The sequence below is a fragment of the Myotis yumanensis genome, unplaced genomic scaffold (assembly GCF_028538775.1).
Source record: "Myotis yumanensis isolate MYYU_CA2020_CCGP unplaced genomic scaffold, mMyoYum1.0.hap1 SCAF_3, whole genome shotgun sequence".
In the NCBI taxonomy this organism is placed as follows: domain Eukaryota; kingdom Metazoa; phylum Chordata; class Mammalia; order Chiroptera; family Vespertilionidae; genus Myotis; species Myotis yumanensis.
Genome location: NW_027223754.1, coordinates 193,931,994 through 193,949,885, shown reverse-complemented (window position 1 = coordinate 193,949,885; position 17,892 = coordinate 193,931,994). Strand labels below are relative to the sequence as shown.

Sequence of the window (17,892 nt, the reverse complement as noted above, 5' to 3'; positions counted from 1 at the left end):
CTCCTTGGCATGAACATAAAACATCAGAAATAACTCTGGGGAGTAGGGGGATCAGAGGGTGGGTAAAGGGACTGTGGGTTGGGGGAGGGGTGCCCCAAGGCTCAATGAGCTGCAGATTTGTCCTACTTGCAAGACTACAATTTCACTCTGAGCATCATTAATCAGTTCAAGAGCCATAACCACAGCAATGTGAAGCCACCCTACAATAATCAAGGGGAGGAGTCCCACGTCGGGAGGGGGTGGGGTAGTTCAAAGCTACACAAGGGCTGTCAACATGGATAGAGGCTGAAGCATCACAGGCGGGTAGGTCTTCAACTAGACCACACCCCACGCACTACCCCACCCAATCTCTCCTCCCCTCTCCCTGTCTACCCCCTGCCCCACACCCCATGGTTGCCATGGCAGCAGTATACACCCTGAAGACAGTCTCAAAACTGCATGGGGAAAGTTAAACAGGTGTTGAACTCTTCTGCTAATTCTCAGCTTTGCTGAGCACAGTAGCTGAGTGTCTGAGAGAATTAGGCTGACAACCTGAACTCCTGGGTCCTACTGCCAGATCCTCAGAAAGATTTCAAATCATTGGAGGTCTAAAGCTGTGCACCCCACCCCCATCTCAAATAAAGTTTCCTTTCCAATACATGCTTAAAGCAGGCAGCTTGTTCACTTGTGGAATTTTGTGTGCGCAAAATTGTTTTGTGTCCCTCAAAGGTCTACAAGGTACCTGAAATCAGAGAGCACTCCCCTTTCACCTTTGCCTCTTATTTACAGCACCGAGTTCCCTGCTGGGAACACAGAAAGAATAATGGTTGTTACAAATAACCACCCTATGGCTAAACTTATCTCAGTGACTTTCCATTTATCACAGGCACCCACCTTCCTCACTATTTCAGTTTTCTTTGGCAATCTACGCTGATGAAGAAACTTTAAACTCCAATTCATTAGTCCACTTCCTAAGAGAGGAAGCCCAACAAATGGTTCTTTGCCTTGGAGCCAATATGATTCATGTGATCCTAACCCAGATAACCAGAGCCCCCACATGCAGTCATGGAATGTGTCTCTGTCTCCCAGGGCTACAGACCTCCTCTTTTTCAGATGGTGTCCTATGGGCAATCCCAATCACTGGCTGCTGAGCAGAGGGAGGGAATAGGACATAAAAGAAAGAGGAATGGGGGGGCAGAGGCAAATTGCAAAGTCACTGTGCATCCACAACTTCACCCAAGAATGGGAATTGTTTTGGCCTCTTGGGTCACCCACAGACTTCAGAAACCAAGATTCTACCCCCAAACAAGCATGAAAATTGGTCTGAAAGAAGAAGAAAATAATCAAACATTTTTTTTAAAAAAGAGTCTCTGCTTTGAAAATTGAAATTCTCATTTTTTTTTTCCTTTCTTCTCAGCAAAAATGGGTTAATTGGTTCCATCCATGTGGCCATAATGGCAAAGCTTTCTTCTTCAGGATCACATCTATAGTCCTTCCTCTCTGTTCTAGACCCAGGGAGAGAGATGCCCAACCTCTTTTCCCATTACTCCCAGACATGGGGCCTGGGAGAGGGAGAAAGCATGGAGGGTGTTCGCTCTACCCACAGAGAAGAACAGTGTCTCGGCTCCAAGTACAGCTCACTACGGACACCCTCCCTAATCTCTAAGTCTCATCAAATCACCAGGTACTTCATACCTATTGCTGTTAGAACTATAACTCCCAAAGGACAAGGTTTGTGATTCCTCTTTGCTCAGCACTAACCACAGCTCTGCACAGCCTGATTCAGCCAGATCGGTCCTCTGCATCCACAGGGTCAGGACCAAGGGACAGAACAGAGCAGGCTTGGGCCCAAGACTGGTACCTGAAAATACACACTCATAACACAAACCTGAGGCCTAGCATTTAGCTTCCGAAACTCTCTGGTTTCCTGGACACAAAGGATCAATCAAAACACTGTTTATGGTCTGCCTCCCAGAGAGAGTCTTATTAAATCTGCAAGTGGCTCTGGGTGACAGGGACTAAGCTCTAGTCCTTCCAGGCCAAACTCAAAGGAAACTGCTCCATCAGGACAGGTTCTTAGAGGAACGGTGCTGAACTCCTGAAAATCCATTTGGTTTTGATCCCCCCCAGAACAGGGCCCAATCTACCCGGCATGCTGCTTTCATCCCTCCACTCCAGCCGGACGTAAATCTAAACCAGAGCCCCCAGACGGTGCACTGAGCAGAGACTATATTTACCCATCACCAAATTGTCTTGACATGTGTTTAATTACTTAAATGCCTTTAATCCAAAGTCTTTTCTTCTAACAAAATATAAACCAGTTCAGCTGCATGAATGATAAACCAGATGTTTACAGCACACAACATGGTCTGGCTTCAGTCAAAATAATTAAGACATCGTCTCCTGAGTGGGGAGGGGAGATGCCCAAAGCATATTCGTGTAAATGCTCTGACACCAAAGTGCCTATGAAAATGTAGCTCCATCAATCTGCAATTCTCTGTCCATGAAAAGGCAACAATGACTTCCACATGAAGGAACAGGAAAGGTGTCCATCCTCTGACGTGATCACGGGGGTTTGGGTTTCTTTCCATGGTCAAGTGTACTTTAAAGGCTTTCCATGATGGGGTAAACTCCCAGACCCTGAAAGCTGGCCTTATGTAATGATTAAGGAGGCATCATGGGGTTGGGCCAAGTCTGTGATGGCTCACATGCTACTGCCACCATGCAAAACCAAAACTCACAAATATATTTAGTCTTTGAACATCATGTGTGCATTGGTCCATAATCCTTCCCTTCCAGGGGTAAATAAGAGAGAGATTCCCTATCCACACCTTTGTAAATGGCCTCTCTATTACTATTCCCAACCTAAATTTTCCTGATTTGAGTGTGTCATTTGTTTCTGATTCTCTGGAGTGGCTCCCATCATGTCGTTTTATTATTTGCTTTCTTTGTATGTATCTCTCTTGCCAGACAACCACGTGGCTTATTTCCTCTTGTCCTCAAATGTTAATTCAAAAGTAAGCCCAGGGATTGGTGTCTGTTGTGTTTGTTTGATTCCCTACTCTATTCCCTTAGTTCTAGAATCTGAATGACACATAGTAGGTACTCAATAAAAAAATCTTTGAATGAATAAATTAATCTAACATTGGGCAGACCTCAGCTTCCACCTTTCTGGGAAACCTTTCCCAATAACTTTATTCATTTATTAATTGATTAAAGAGCTATGAAGACAAGCTAAGGAACCTAAGTTCTAAATCTGGCACTGAATCTCTAACCAAGGTAATCCCTCTATGGTGAAATGAGTTAACATCTGTTGAACCTATTTTGCATGGTAGCGTACAGGAAATAATGAGAGTAAAAGTGTTTTGAAAGCATACAGCTACACATGTGCAAAGGGTCCTTATTATTTGGTCCTTATATATTGGTTACAATTATACCTTATTTGTACAGACACCTCTTATCTGGTTATCTCAGCTCCCACAACAGAGAGCTCAGAAAAAAAAGTATCTAGAGCTCATAAACCTGTTCCCTAATGTTATGTTAATGTACTTTAACCACAGCAGAATCCTTCAGACCCTCCTTCACTCTCTCTTTACCTAAAATTCTAACCAGCTTGTTTTTCTGTCTCCCAAACAGAAAAGCAAAACTGAAATAACAAAACTCAGAAGGGAAGCTAACCTGGGTCAAAAATTCAATAAATCAAAGAGTGTGGAGCAAGCAACCTTTGAAGAAACATTAAAAAATAAAAAAGAAGTATGTTCTTAGTAATGCTCCTGAATCATCCAGAAAGAGTTACTATGTATTTATACAGGGAATATATGCTGACCTATCCTATATAATAAAAGCCTAATATGTAAACTGACCGAATGTCAGAACAATCCGTCGCTATGACGTCCACTGACCACTAGGGGGCAGATGCTCAATGCAGGAGCTGCCCCCAGCCCATAGGCCCCAGGCCAGCCAAGGTGGGTGCCAGCAGGAGCCCCCCATCACTCCGCCAGTTGCCCCACAGATCAGCCCTGATCGCTGGCCAGACCTAGAGAACCTACCCGGCAAAAATTTTGTGCACTGGGCCTCTAGTTATACATAAGAAAAGAGAGACTAGTATGAGAGATTTAGAAATTTTTCTATACAAAAAGATGTTGCTGAGAACATCAAGAACTAAACCACTAACCATATTCCCCTTTCACTTTGGCTCAAGGTCAAATTTGCAGCCCAACTGCAGAAACTAGAGGGCCTTATGGTTTAAATATTTGTAGTCTATTTTTTTCTCCTAGTTTTGACATTCCATTTTAATTTGTGCTTTTCCTGTTTCTTATTGTTTAATTTATTATTTATATTATGCTGTTTTATTGTTTTTCTTGTAAGCCACCTCAGAAATTTTATGGAACAGAACAGGAAAATAAATAATTCAATACATACAACTTGTATACAGCTTAATGCTTTGCAAAAGCAGTCATTCAAAATAATGCATTTTCCACAAAGAAAAGAAGTAATAATACTAAAAAAAGAGAGAGTATTTCTGAATTATTGTTACCTTTAGTACTTTTTTCCATCTTCTAATTCTAATCTTTATTATCTTTCCCATCTTTTAATTTCCACTGTAATCTTGTATAGTAGGAAAGGGAATAAGGCTTTTTACATTAGTCACAGAAGTAATGACCTCATAAAAGTTAATGCCAAGGGTGAAGGATCAACAAAATACCTTGGACAACAGTTCTAAGTACTGTCCTCCTTTTTTTCTTCTTTGTATGAAGTAATCGTCCTCTGGAGGGTCTAAGTCAATTCTATGCCATTTGTGCTTCTCTACCCAACCAGAGAAAAGATCAATAAAACAAAATTCACCCCATGGCTCAAAGGCCCATATTATCTTGAGGCCTCACCCTGTTATCATATTTTTCATTCTTCCTAATCTTCTAAGTAAGATTGTTTAAATTGACCAAGGAGCTTAGAAAAGACTTGATTTTCCTAAGCAGAAGTCAAACAAGGTGAAAACTGGCCTTCAAGTTTCTCCATTGCTGGGAAGCAGAGAAGTTCAGTCATATGTCCCTTGTTACAAAGCTAATAAATCATCAGTAGCTACTGTGCAACTACCAGACTTTACTTATTTGTGGGACAGGGAGTTAGGATTTAATGTATGAATTTGGGGCAGGGCAACAAATATCAAATCCATAACAATATGTAACTATTAAGGAGTTTGCATTTTATCTAAGAGAAATGTGGATCTATTTTACTATTTCAAGCAGGCTAGTGATATAATGAAATCTGCCTTTTAAAAACAGGCTACATTTTATAGAATGGGTTGAAATACACAAAACTGGGGATAAGAAGATGTCTAAGTGGTTGGAAAAGTAATTCAGGTAAAAAATAATACAGCTCATATAGACCAGGATAATGGTTGTGAAGAGAAAAATTGTACCAATTGTAGAACTATTTGAGAGGTCAGTCAACTCAACAGAACTTATTTATAACTTCTGGCTTGAGAAATTGAGAGCTAGTGTTTATTGAAATTTGGGTTACATGGGTGGGAACTGTGTTGTTCCCCAAAGGGAAATCTATATGGTCCTTTTGGTTCACACTGTAGTTCAGATTCTTTCAGAACAACTGCATGAAGATATTGAATGTATAGTTGGATATTTAGTTCTGAGAATCTAGATAGAAAATAATTCATCACTAAATTTTCATAATGCCCATGCTTAAAGCACAGAAATCATAATAGGTTCTTAGGATTTACAGTATAGTGAGTTGCTTATTTAAGCCTTATCTTAAAATATATTAAATGACACTAAGAAAGAGACTTTATAATACCTGTTAATCTCTGCTTTTCATTTTTCATCATCTTATAAGTGAAGGAAAACTGAGGCTAATGGACACAATATAGTCTGCCACAATCTAACAGAATTTAGTGGTGATAGAACTTAAACTCACTTCTTCGTGATTCTCTCCCAAGATTCTAGCAGAAGTACATTGGCACCTTAGGATCTCAGGTTCATCATATGTCAAAAGGAGGTAGGCTATCCCTTCCAATTCAAGAGTCTATAAGTTGGCGGCTAGATAACTATTATTTCTATAAGTAACCGACTTTAAAGACCCAAACTAACTCCACTTGCAGTTCATAGAATCCCAAAGGTAGGAAAAATAGGGGTGGAGCAAGGAAACCCAAGTTCCAGACCCAATTCTGACAGTGACTCAGTGTATGACCCAGTGAACACTTATCTTCTTTGTACCTATTTGTAATTAGAGATGAGAATTACTGAGATGCCTGCTTTCTCTCGGGCTATAAAACTAATACTAGAAAATTTACATTGATACTTAGACACAGATGTGGAAGTAATTGCTTCCTCCTCTATGTTCCCTTTGAATTCTGAACATGTCTCTATTATTGTACCTGCCAGATTATCTCATAACTGTCAGTTTATATGTCTGTCTGCATGGCTAAACTAAGAGCCTCTCGAGGGTAGAAATTAGGTACAATTCACCTTGGCGTCTCTTAGTTTCTATAACATCATTTGACACATAGCAGGTGCTCAAGAAATGTTTTCTGAATGTTAAAAAAAAAAATTTTTTTGAAAATTACTCAACAACAACAAAATCCTTAAGATGTTTGGCTTTGAGACATAAAGACAAACAACAACAAACACAACCAAGACCTCATATCCTCAAAGGAAAAAATTCAGTGTTAAAGCAGAGGGTCTCTAATGACCTTTCAGCACTCTGGAGACTGTTTCTCAAAATAAACTTTAGTTCTTAGGGACTTCCCAGTTTATGAGACAGACTAACAGCTTCTTATTTAATCTTTACAAAAAACCCTTCAAATAGATATTATTATCCCCACTGGACATAAAAGGAACTTGAGTTGCAGAGAAGTTAAGTCATTTGTACATGGACATGGGAAGTCAGGAACTCGACAGCTACTGCTATGAAACCAGCAGGATAGTTATGTTTAATTAATTCATTAAGCCACATTAACGAAGCAGAATGTGCAAGGCAGACAGCTAAGTGCATTGGAGCATGAAAGATGATTCAGACACATCTTAAGGAATGTCTTCCGTGTCTAAGCCATGGACACAGATAACCTGCAAGAAAGAGATTCCGTTTTATAGGAGTGTTGAAAAAAGGGGGTATTAAAGAGAACTTGTTGGACAATGATGTTTGGTCTGGGGGTGGGCAGGAATGAGACTGGGGGAAGGACATTCATGCAAAGGGAACAACATGAGCAAAAGGAGAGAGGACAATAGTCACATTAACAGGAAGAAAAGCACTGGTGAGAGAGGGCAAAGGAGAGAGAGGGAATGAGATAGAAATAGAATATTAGATATATTGATTTTAAGGTTCTGGTGAACATCTCAGTGGAGGTATCAATCAAGCAGTTGGAAATGCTGGGCAGGAACTGGTGGAAGAAACAGGAAATGATAATATACTGTTACAAATCATCTTTACAGAGAGAGAGAGAGAGAGAGAGAGAGAGAGAGAGAGAAAGGAGGCCAAAGAAACATGGAGACAACATCCAAAATGTGGGAGAAGGGAGAGGAACCAAAGAAAGGGTGGTCCAGTGGTAGAAGCAGAACAACAGCAGGTCAGTAGATCAGCAGCGCCTTCCTGGATATCAACTCTCAGAAGATGGAGGTTCTGTAAAGAAGGCTTGAAAAGCCGAAATCGGTTTGGCTCAGTGGATAGAGCGTCGGCCCGGCAGACCGAGGGGTCCCGGGTTCGATTCCGGTCAGGGGCATGTACCTGGGTTGCAGGCACGTCCCCAGTAGGGGATGTGCAGGAGGCAGCTGATCGATGTTTCTCTCTCATCGATGTTTCTAACTCTCTATCTCTCTCCCTTCCTCTCTGTGGAAAATCAATAAAATATATTTAAAAAAAAAAAAAAAGAAGGCTTGAAAAGATGTAGGAAGTTAAGGAAGATGAAGACTAAGAAAAAGGCCATGAAATGTGGGAAGTAAGAAGTCACCTATGATATCCGAGGGAGCAGTTTCTGTCAAATTAGGGAGGGTGTGAAAGGATAAAAGGGAAATTAATGGGGTTGAGAAGTGAACCGGTCAAGCAGCGAGGATAAATTCAAGAACTTTGATGGAGGCTATGAGAAAATACGAAATACTTCCTAAGATCTCTTGATTCCTCTGGTTGTCTTTATAACCAATTGGCTGCTCAAAATGAGGGCTTCAGTTCATTCCATGGAATTGAACTGGACTAATTAATTACCCGCCCACTCACATCCTTTCCTTATAAGCACCATGCTCCAGACAAATAACATTACACAGAAGATTTGATTTTTAAAACTTGGAGTGTGATTTGGAATTTTGTAGCAAGATGAGCACATCAAAGCAAACAGAGTCATACATAAGTGCCCCTTGAGAGGGTCTGCACTATCCTGGATGTGCTATCACTGTACAAAACCTGCTCTGATTCTCTCTTCAGTGCCGTTCCCTTGGTACTGAGGCAGCTATGAGGCCCATGATAACCTCTCCAATAATAGCTATTACTGCTGTCATCACTATTATAATTCCTCAACTTCACTGCATACATTATGCACAAGACTTGCCTCTAAATAACTTTGGACTCTTTTCAATTTGAAGCCGCCTCAAAAACCAAAGACATGTCACCACAGAGTATATTCTGAAAGAAATTCTCTCAAAGGTTTCAAAAGCCATTCAGATGATGGTAGCACCTTTGGAAAGAGAGTTCAACCTGCAGTGATTTCTGGGGGAAGTACACGTGCTGTGCATAAGCTCACATTTTTACCCTGGCTATTATGTGTTTCTATGTAATCCATCAGCATCTGGACTGCTCGTCTTATACTACAAGTTCCCAAGTGCTGAGGTTCCTGCTTCAAAGACCAATACCCTCAAATTTAAAAAACAAACCACAAGGCAAACAGATTTAGCCAGATTGGTGACAAGAATGCCAAACTTAGAAGAGGCACACTCAGACTAATGTGTGGCCTTACACAAGTCATTCACCCTCTCTGGGGGTAAGTTTTGTCACTCATAAAGTGAGGGGTTGGACTGAAGGACTTCTAAGATGCCTTTCTTCTGGAATGAAGATCTAGGAGAGGTTATAGCAGTCTGGGGAGCAGCCCCAGCCCTCCAAGAAATGGGGTGCCCCCTCCCCTGCTCCTGGAGGGCAAGGCGGGGTTTCCCAGCCTAAGTGAAAGCAGCCTCCTCCCCTCTGTGTGGGGCATTTGTTTGTCTTGTTCTTTGCTGCCCACCAAGCGAGCTGTTGAAAGGACAGCTCTGGCCCCCTCAGCACCCCGTCAGCATTATGTCTATGGGTGGGGCAAGGGGTCCTTACCCATTGTGTTGTTGGCTCGGGAACACGCTGTGCGCTTCAGGATCTCATGCACCTAAAACGGATGAGAGCAGGGCTGTGAGGGTCTTGACCACGTGCGTCACCACAGTGGGGGGGGCAGGCGGGGACCCGGCAGCTAGACATGTTTCCAGGGAGGGGGAAGCCAAGCATGTGCCAAGCTCATGGACTGCTTGTCAAACCCACTCAAACTTGAGTGCTTTGAGGAAACAAAGAATCAACACACACACACACACACACACACACACCCTTCACCCCACCCTAAAAATTTTTTAAGAAAGGCAAGGCTATAAGTTAGTTCAGATACAGGAGGCAAGGAAAACACATCAGGGAGCCCAGACCCATAGCGCCCTCTGGAGGAATCGGGAGGAGGCGCCTGGTGGTGCACAGGATGCCCTGTCTGCCTTGGGGAAGAAAGACCAGAAGGAGGATGTCCTTCCTCTCCACCAGCCCTGATTAGTGCCATGCTGGGGGTCAGCACAGCACAGGGAGGCAGACAAATCCGGTTCTAATCCTGGTTCCTAGCAGAGGGGTCCTGAGCAGCTCCGTGAGGGTTCATTGCCTCCGCTGTAGTAGAGCTATGTCACAGCTGCTTTGAGGAACCATTTTCGCGTTTTGTAAACTCGAAAAGGGCCACCTATGCGTTGACCATTAGTACTATTATTCCTGTTTTTCTCCTGAGTCCTCAGCTTGCCTTCCCAATCAAAGCATATCAGACACTTTCTCAAAACTCCATGCCTCTGAGCACATCCTGGACACCCAGGGAGCTGCCTACTCAGTGACTACTGCATGTCTAAATGGACCAACAAACCCTGGACTAGGGACTTGCAGGGGAGTCTCTCTCATGGGAGATAGGGGTGCTGAGTGTACCCCCAGCAGAGAAAACAGGGACACAGATGGCCAGGGTAAACCTGCTGGCCAATCACTACCCTTCAGTGTGTTCCAAGCCTGTGCCAGGCTATGAAAAGATGCCCAGCAAGGAAGTTTGCTCTGGGATAAATAGCTGGGCTGCTCAGATGCCCACAAAAAAGAGGCACAGAGAAGACATTTATAGATGTGGGTGAGGTCCCCAGGGCAGAGTAGACCCCACGACAAAAATCAAGGCTCTTTCTCTTCTCACAGTGTGGGGTGGACTGGCAAAAGGGCAGGATGGGAAGGAAGAAATTTCTAGAAGAGATGAATGGAAAATGTGTTATTCTATCACCATTCACACTCCCACATTCCAGCCACAGACCTAGAGGGAGCAGTAAATAAATAACTTCTAGCAGAATGGAGCCCAGGAATGTTTAATTCATTTAAAATACAGTACAGCAATTCAACAGCAATAATAATTAAGAATAGCATTTATATGGCATTGTATTATTTTACAAGCACTTTGCAATTATCAGGTAATCTCCACAACACCCTGTAATTCCCTCACAGACATGAGATCCAAGCCTCAGGGAGATTTAAGTGGATTCTAAGAGCATCAACCAAAAAATGGGAAGTTTATGGTTTTTTTCATAAAAAGATGAAAGAAATCATATACTTATTTTTTACTTTTTTTAAAAATGGTTTCTTGATTTTTAGAGAGAAAGGAAGAGAAAAGGGAGAAACATCAAAGTGAGAAGGGATCAAGCCCATATCCTAAGCATGTGCCCTGATCAGGAATCGAACCAGCAACCATTTGGTGCAGGGGATGATGCCCAACCAACTGGGCCACACCAGCCAGGGCACATATGTCCATTTTAAACCTTCCTAAGACACTAGGGTAAGGGACCTGAAGTATTTTCTTGCCCATCCTGCAAAGAGTCATGGCCATGTTTTCAGCATGCCTTGGAAATGTGCTGTAGCTTCCTCTGTTCACCTCTCTTTTTATCCTTATCACCCTATTGACTTGAAAGTTTTGCTGAGTATCTAACCCTTATTCCTCCTTCTGTTGAAACTTAAGTTCTTTCCTAGAGACCAATGGAAACACACCGCCATCGTTTCCTCTGTGGCATGAGTACGAGTCCAGCATTCCTTGGGCCCCTCTTTCCCTCCTCTGTTCATAAGCTGAATGTTCTCTAAATGGGTAGAGAATAAACTGATGAGTGAGTAAACCAATCACCCTACAGCTCAGATTGGGACCACAGGGGCACAGGCCATATGCAGATTTTCACTGGAATCAATCATCCTACAAAATTCAAAAACTTGACTTCACTTTTTTTCATGCAAAAGGACTGTAGAAAAACAGTATAGTCATGAATTTTGGCTTTCTATTGAATGAGTTGGTAATTTTATTCTTGGACAAACTGGTGAGTTCTTACATTCCCTGTGACAGGAATGCAAGGACTTCCTTGGGGGTGAAAGAAAGAAGCACAGTGGCCCATCCATGAGTTCTCATTTGGACACTAATGATCTGTTTGAATTTTTTTCAACTCATTGCTTCTCAGAGCCTCAGTTTCCTCAACTGTAAAACAAGGGGGCCCCCTGACTACCTGAAAGTCTCCACCAGCTCTGAGAGTCCCTGTTTTTGTGATTCCAAGAAGGGTACAAGTGGAGAACTCTAATGAGAAAACACTCCACTTAACCCTGAGTGAGGACAATTTTCTGCTTTTTTATTGAATTTATTCAGGTGATATTGGTTAATAAAATTATATAGATTTCAGGTGTACAATTCTATAACACATCATCTGTATATTGTATTGTGTGTTCACCACCCCAAGTCAATTATCCTTCTATTACCATTTATCCTCCCTTTACCCTCTTATACCTCCCCCATCTCCCTTTCCCTCTCTGGTAATCATCACACTGTTGTGTGTATCTATGAGTTGGTTTTTTTGTTGTTTGGTTGTTTGTTTGTTTTTATTTAACCTCTTCACCTTTTTCACCCAACCCCCTATTTCCCTCCCCTCAGACAACTGTTAGTCCACCCTCTTTTGCTACTGGGATTAGAAAGCATCTGCACATTTCTCTCAGTTGCTAGACAACTCTAAGCAAATGACAATGGGAGGTAGCAGGAAGGGCAAGAGGATGTCCTGCCAAACTGGGTACTTGGTCTTCCCCCACCCTTTCCTGGGCCCACCACACCTGGTTGAGCACCTGGTTAGCCTGTTTACTCACAATTCGACTACGGGTGGCATTGTCAAAGAAGGTGTCCTTATCCTGGATGTTGTACCTGGAGATACCAAGAAAGCAGAAGGTCAACTCATTTTAGTAACCTTGTCCTGAGACCACTTCACCGGGGCCCAGAGCAAACTTTTAAAAAGCACCATAGCAAGATGTGTAAGAGACACACAAACTCACATTTATACTCTTTTTGACCCAGTGATTCTGAAAACTTATCATAGAGATTTATCACAGAGAAAATAAATTTAACAGAAGAAACAAGTTTCATAGATAAAAATGTTCATCACGAAGTTACTTTCAATAAGGTTATGGAGATAAGATGCCAATTCCAAAATCTATATGATAAATTATCATGTAGCCATTGAAAATTATGATTACTAAAACTTTATAAATAGAAAATTTTCAGACTATCATTGAAAAATATTATACTATAAAGTTTTAAAAATAAAGGAATGTTAAAAGGATATAAACACACAAAGCAAAAAGAGTATAGTTTCAGGGTGTTGGAATTATAACTCTTTGTTTTCCAGAGAGTCATTTAATGTTGTCACTATATCATATTAGTTAGATGCCAGAGTCCTAATTATGCAAGGCCTGTATCTGTTCTAACCTTCAAATATTGACCTTTCACTCAAAAAATAAAAATCCCAGCTGTGTAGAGTTACTGTGCTTGAGACACTGCCAGAGGACACACAGATGCATGAGACATGCTCCCAGCCCCCAGGAGCCCAGACACTGGGGTAGGTATGTTTCCAAACAACTGATGCAAAATAGACATGATAATATGTAGACCATTGCTGTGAGAAGTCTGAGGATGGAGACCATATTCTGGTTGGAAAGATCAGAGAAAAAAAAAATAAAAAAGATCAGAGAATTCTTCAAGAACATGGTGTTTAGGAACTGGACTTGAAGGATCACAGAAGCTGAATGAATGGGGCTGTGTGAGAGGGGCAGTTCAATGCCAGGGCTGCATGAAGGAAGGCCCAGGGAAGGGGAAGCACAGAAGAAACACAGAGCACAAAAAGGACAGCAGGCCAGGAGTCAGCATGCCAGTTCCAGGTCAGCCCCTTATGACTGTATAATCTTGGACAGACCCTGGACCTTGATTTCCTCTCTATAATAAAGGGATACATGTGGATGGCCACCTCACAAGAGGTTGTAATATTGTGATTTATAATAAATACATAGTTTGGTCTTCATCACTGATCCTGGCTCATAGCTCCCAAAACCTTGGAATTTTCTGCGCAATCAGAGCAATCGGAGCATCTTTTGTCATAAAATTTTGTCTCTGTCCTCAGTTCTTGAAATCACTTCAGAGCCATAAAGGTGAAACGGGAGTTTGTTATTCATAATAAGCCCTTCCTACCACAATGAGGTGACTTTTAGAAAGCACCTTAGGAAGGAGGCTGGTTTCTAAGGGAACCAACATGAATAGAGTGGGAGCTTTCAGTCCCACCACCTGATTTCCTGGGAGAGGGGAGTGGCTAGAGGTTGAATCAGTCATCAAAGATCAATGAGTTAATTAACCATGCTTATATAATGAAGCCTCCATAAAAACCCAAAAGGAAGGGTTTCAGAGAGCTCCCAAGTGGGAAGACCAGAGTTCTCCCACATGCCACCTGGCAGGTTCCAACACAAAGGCAAAAATTCCTTTGTTTGGGATCTCACCATCTGATTGTTGATTTCTATCTTTTGTAATAACCTGGCAATCTAGTGAGTAAACTGTTTTCCTGAGGTCTGTGAGCTTCTCTCGCAAATTAATTGAAACCACAGAGGGGGACATGGGAACCTCTGATTTATAGTCAGTTAGAAGCACAGGTAACAACCTGAACTTGTAATTGGCATCAGAAGTGGGGTGGGGTCTTGTAGGACTGAGCTGTCAACCTGGGAAATCTGATACTATCTCCAGGTAGATAGTATCAGAATTGGGTTCAATTGTAAGACATCCAGCTAGTGTTGGAAAATTTCTTGGTCGTCTGGAAAAACCCACACACACATTGGAATTGGTGACCAGAATTAATACCAGAACCATTGAGGAGGGAATTCAATGAGGGAACATATGCAAAAGAACAGCATATATGTGTATAGAATCATTATCGAATATGGCAAAGATGGGTAGAATATACTATCCAATAGCCAGCAGAAACACAGCTCCCATAAATAACATCTCCTCAAAAGAGACAGATCCTCATATCTTTTCTGCCTTTCCATGCCCCTTCCTTTCCCTCTCTTGCTTGATTCTCTTATCTTATCAGCAGCAAAAGTCACACAATAGTCTTGTTTTCTCACTAGCTCCTAAAACAGAACAAATGCTGGTCTGTTGCATCTGGTTTCCAACCATTTCTTCCCCATCCAAAGTTTTTCCAAATGGACATCCCTGTGAAGAGCTGTTATTCCCTCACCCAGGGTTGGGTGTGGGGAGCAGGTCTCTGCAGAGTCGATACATTTATGAATAGGCAGCTGAAAATACAGAAATCCAAAAGCTTCATCCACCTTCTCACTGATTTATCACAGAAGTTAAAATCCTATCAGACTGGGAACTGAGCAATATGGTTTCCCCACAGAATGTAAACAGGTATCTGAGTCCCAAGTTTATAATTGTCTGCTCCCTGATTCTCCATCCATCATGCAAAGTGACTGAAATGTCGGGTTTCCCCCAAAGCCACTGGGCAAATATTCAGGATATAAATTCAATGTAAATTCAGGAGTTATTTGTGATAATCTCACTTACAGAAGGAGATGCAGAAAATATTTCACCAGGAGAGTATGCTTCCTCCCCTCTCTCCCAGACATGGGACATTATCTCTATGACTGAGTGGTGTTTGATTTTCTTGCCCATCCTCCCTCACATCCCTACCCCTGAAGTTCTATTACTCACAGGTACATTTTCTCCCTGGAGAATGGGTAGGATAGGTTTTTCATCCTGTTGTTACTATGCTCTGGAACTCTGGGCTTCAGGGGTGAGCTCAGCTTCTGCAGAATCTCATTGAACTTCTTTGCAATGCAGCCTTCTGTTTTGATCTCATACATCTATGAAAGGCAAAGTCATAAGTCTGAAAGGAGGCCATAAACAACATTCAGAGAAGAGTGACTTACCAACCAAAGCTGCACAGAGTCCAGATCTCTGGAGGGGACCACTCTGGGGACAGAGGAGACTGGGAGAAACAAGAAGTAGGGTCCTTCCCTTTCCCTGATGGTTTCACAAGGACATAGGCTCTGGACTCCCTCTAATTATTTGTATGAGTAGAGGTGACCAATGTAAAGGAATGAGCGATGAGTCCAAACTTTCTATATGACTTTGTTATAGCACCATCAGAGAAATGGAAAACCTACTATGTGACAGTCACCATCCTAAAGCATTTTATATAAATTAGTTTCAATGCACATAGCAACCCAGTTAGACAGACAATACTAGACTCATATTATAATGAAAAAATTAAGGCTCAGAAAAGTGAGATGAGTCAGCAAAGGTCACACAGACAGTTGCTGGGTGACAGCTTGGATTTAACTCATGTCAACCTAATCCAAAGTCTACTCCACAACTACACTATGCCCCTACGTGATCACATAGCAACACTTTGTTTCTCTTAGGAACTATTTGATAAATGAGTCTGCTCTCAAAGTAGTAAACATTTAATAAGTATCTGCCTTGAGTAAGGCAGATTAGTGCCAAGATAATCATTAATATTCATAGTCCATATAGCTTTTTTTAATGCACAGAATGCTTTCGCATGCATTATAACTTTTGGTCTTTCTAACTTACAGTTATAGTCACTGAGACATAGTACGATGAATTAATGATGGCCACAATTTTTTTACACAAATTCTCCTTTCAAAGGGTGGCATCTCTGTTCCCACCCTCTTAAGCCTGGATGAGCTCTGTAGCTGCTTGACCAGTGCAGCAGAAGTGACACTATGCCATTTTCATCTTTTAGGAAGATGGGCAGCTCTGCCTTGGTCTCTCAAAGCCCTTGGCCACCTGGAGGAAGTCTGCAGAAAGGTGCTGAGAGAACTCAGGAAGGAAAAGAAGTAGGCCGAGCTCAGCATCTCGGCTGCCTGCCAAGCATCAGGCATGTGAGGGAAGCCTTATAGGACCCTCCTGTCCAGCTCAACCCCAAGCCAAATATCACCAAGTGACCTCAGTCAACACCACATGGAGCAAAAGAATCCCCCAACCCAGCTCTGCTCAAGTTTCTGACCAAAAACTTATAAGATAGAGTAAAATGAGTATGTTTTAAGTTACTAAGTTTGGGCTAATTCGTCATGCTGCAATAGATAATTAGAACAAGAGCCAACATCCAGATCTTCTGACTTGAAAGCTGGTCTTCTTCTCTCTAGTGATATCCTCAAGTTGCTTAAATCTAGACAGGCAGTAAAACACGTACAGAATACATATAAGATAGATGGAGATAAAAGCCACAAAAGACATGCAAAATGCTTTGAGGGTTCAAAGGAAGGAGACAGCACATCCAGTTGAGAAATCAGAAGAATGTTACATAGAGGGAGTAGTATCTCTATTGGACTTTAACAGAAAGGTAAACCTCTTTTGTTATCATTTTGTTCTTTAATAAAATTATGATAAGTTGGGGGATATAAAGAACCACCCTTATTTAACAACTGAAATATAACCAAAGTTCATTTTTTCTAATAAATTTTCTATGCATTTTGATTTAATTTCTGTTATAAAATTAAAATAGTCATAGTAAACAAACCATAGAAGTATGTTAACTAAATGTTATGTTTCCTTTCTCTTCCAACCCAATCCTCTCCAGAAGCAATCTCTATTAGCAATTTGAGTATGTTTTATTCTGATTCTTTCAGAAATAAATTTATGACTAAATTTTGTTCTAAACTGTGATTATATTTCACATCTTCTATAATTAACAATAGTTCACAGATATATATCTTTCCAGATCAGTTCGTGTAGAGCTACCTTAATGAATATATTATACTAGAGGCCCAGTGCACTGTCCTCCCCTGCCTTCCTCTGGGATCGAACCTAAACTGGCAGTCGGACATCCCTCTCACAATCCAGGACTGCTGCCTCCCAACCGCTTGCCTGCCTGCCTGATTGCCCCTAACCGCTTCTGCCTGCCAGCCTGATCACCCCCTAACTGCTCCCCTGCCAGCCCAATTGCCTCCAACTGCCCTCCCCTGCCAGCCCAGTTGCCCCTAACTTCCCTCCCCTGCAGGCCTGGTCACCCCCAACCGCCCTCCCCTGCAGGCCTGGTTCCCCACAACTACCCTCCCCTGCCAGCCTGGTTGCTCCTAACTGCCTTCCCCTGCAGGCCTAGTTGCCCCTAACTGCCCTCCCCTGCAGGCCTGGTGGCCCCTAACTGCCCTCCCCTGCTGACCTGATCGCCCACAACTGCCCTCCCCTGCCAGCCATCTGGTGGCTGTGGGTGCTGCCATGTTTGAGGGAGGGGCAGTCAATTAGCATATTTCCTCCTTATTGGCTGTGGGTGCTGCCATATTTGAGGGCAGGGCAGTCAATTAGCATATTCCTTCCTT

At 42.2% G+C, this 17,892-nt stretch overlaps 1 protein-coding gene across 1 annotated transcript in view; it reads right to left on the bottom strand.

Annotated features, from left to right (window-relative positions):
- Positions 1 to 17,892, bottom strand: part of ANO2 (anoctamin 2) — a 302,486-nt gene that overhangs the window by 200,666 nt on the left and 83,928 nt on the right. The window contains exons 5-7 of the mRNA XM_070408835.1: positions 15,260 to 15,411; positions 12,376 to 12,430; positions 9,277 to 9,328 (exon numbers count right to left, since the gene is read on the bottom strand). Of these exons, the coding sequence (XP_070264936.1) occupies positions 9,277 to 9,328; positions 12,376 to 12,430; positions 15,260 to 15,411 (259 nt within the window). The remainder of the gene's footprint in view (positions 1 to 9,276; positions 9,329 to 12,375; positions 12,431 to 15,259; positions 15,412 to 17,892) is intronic.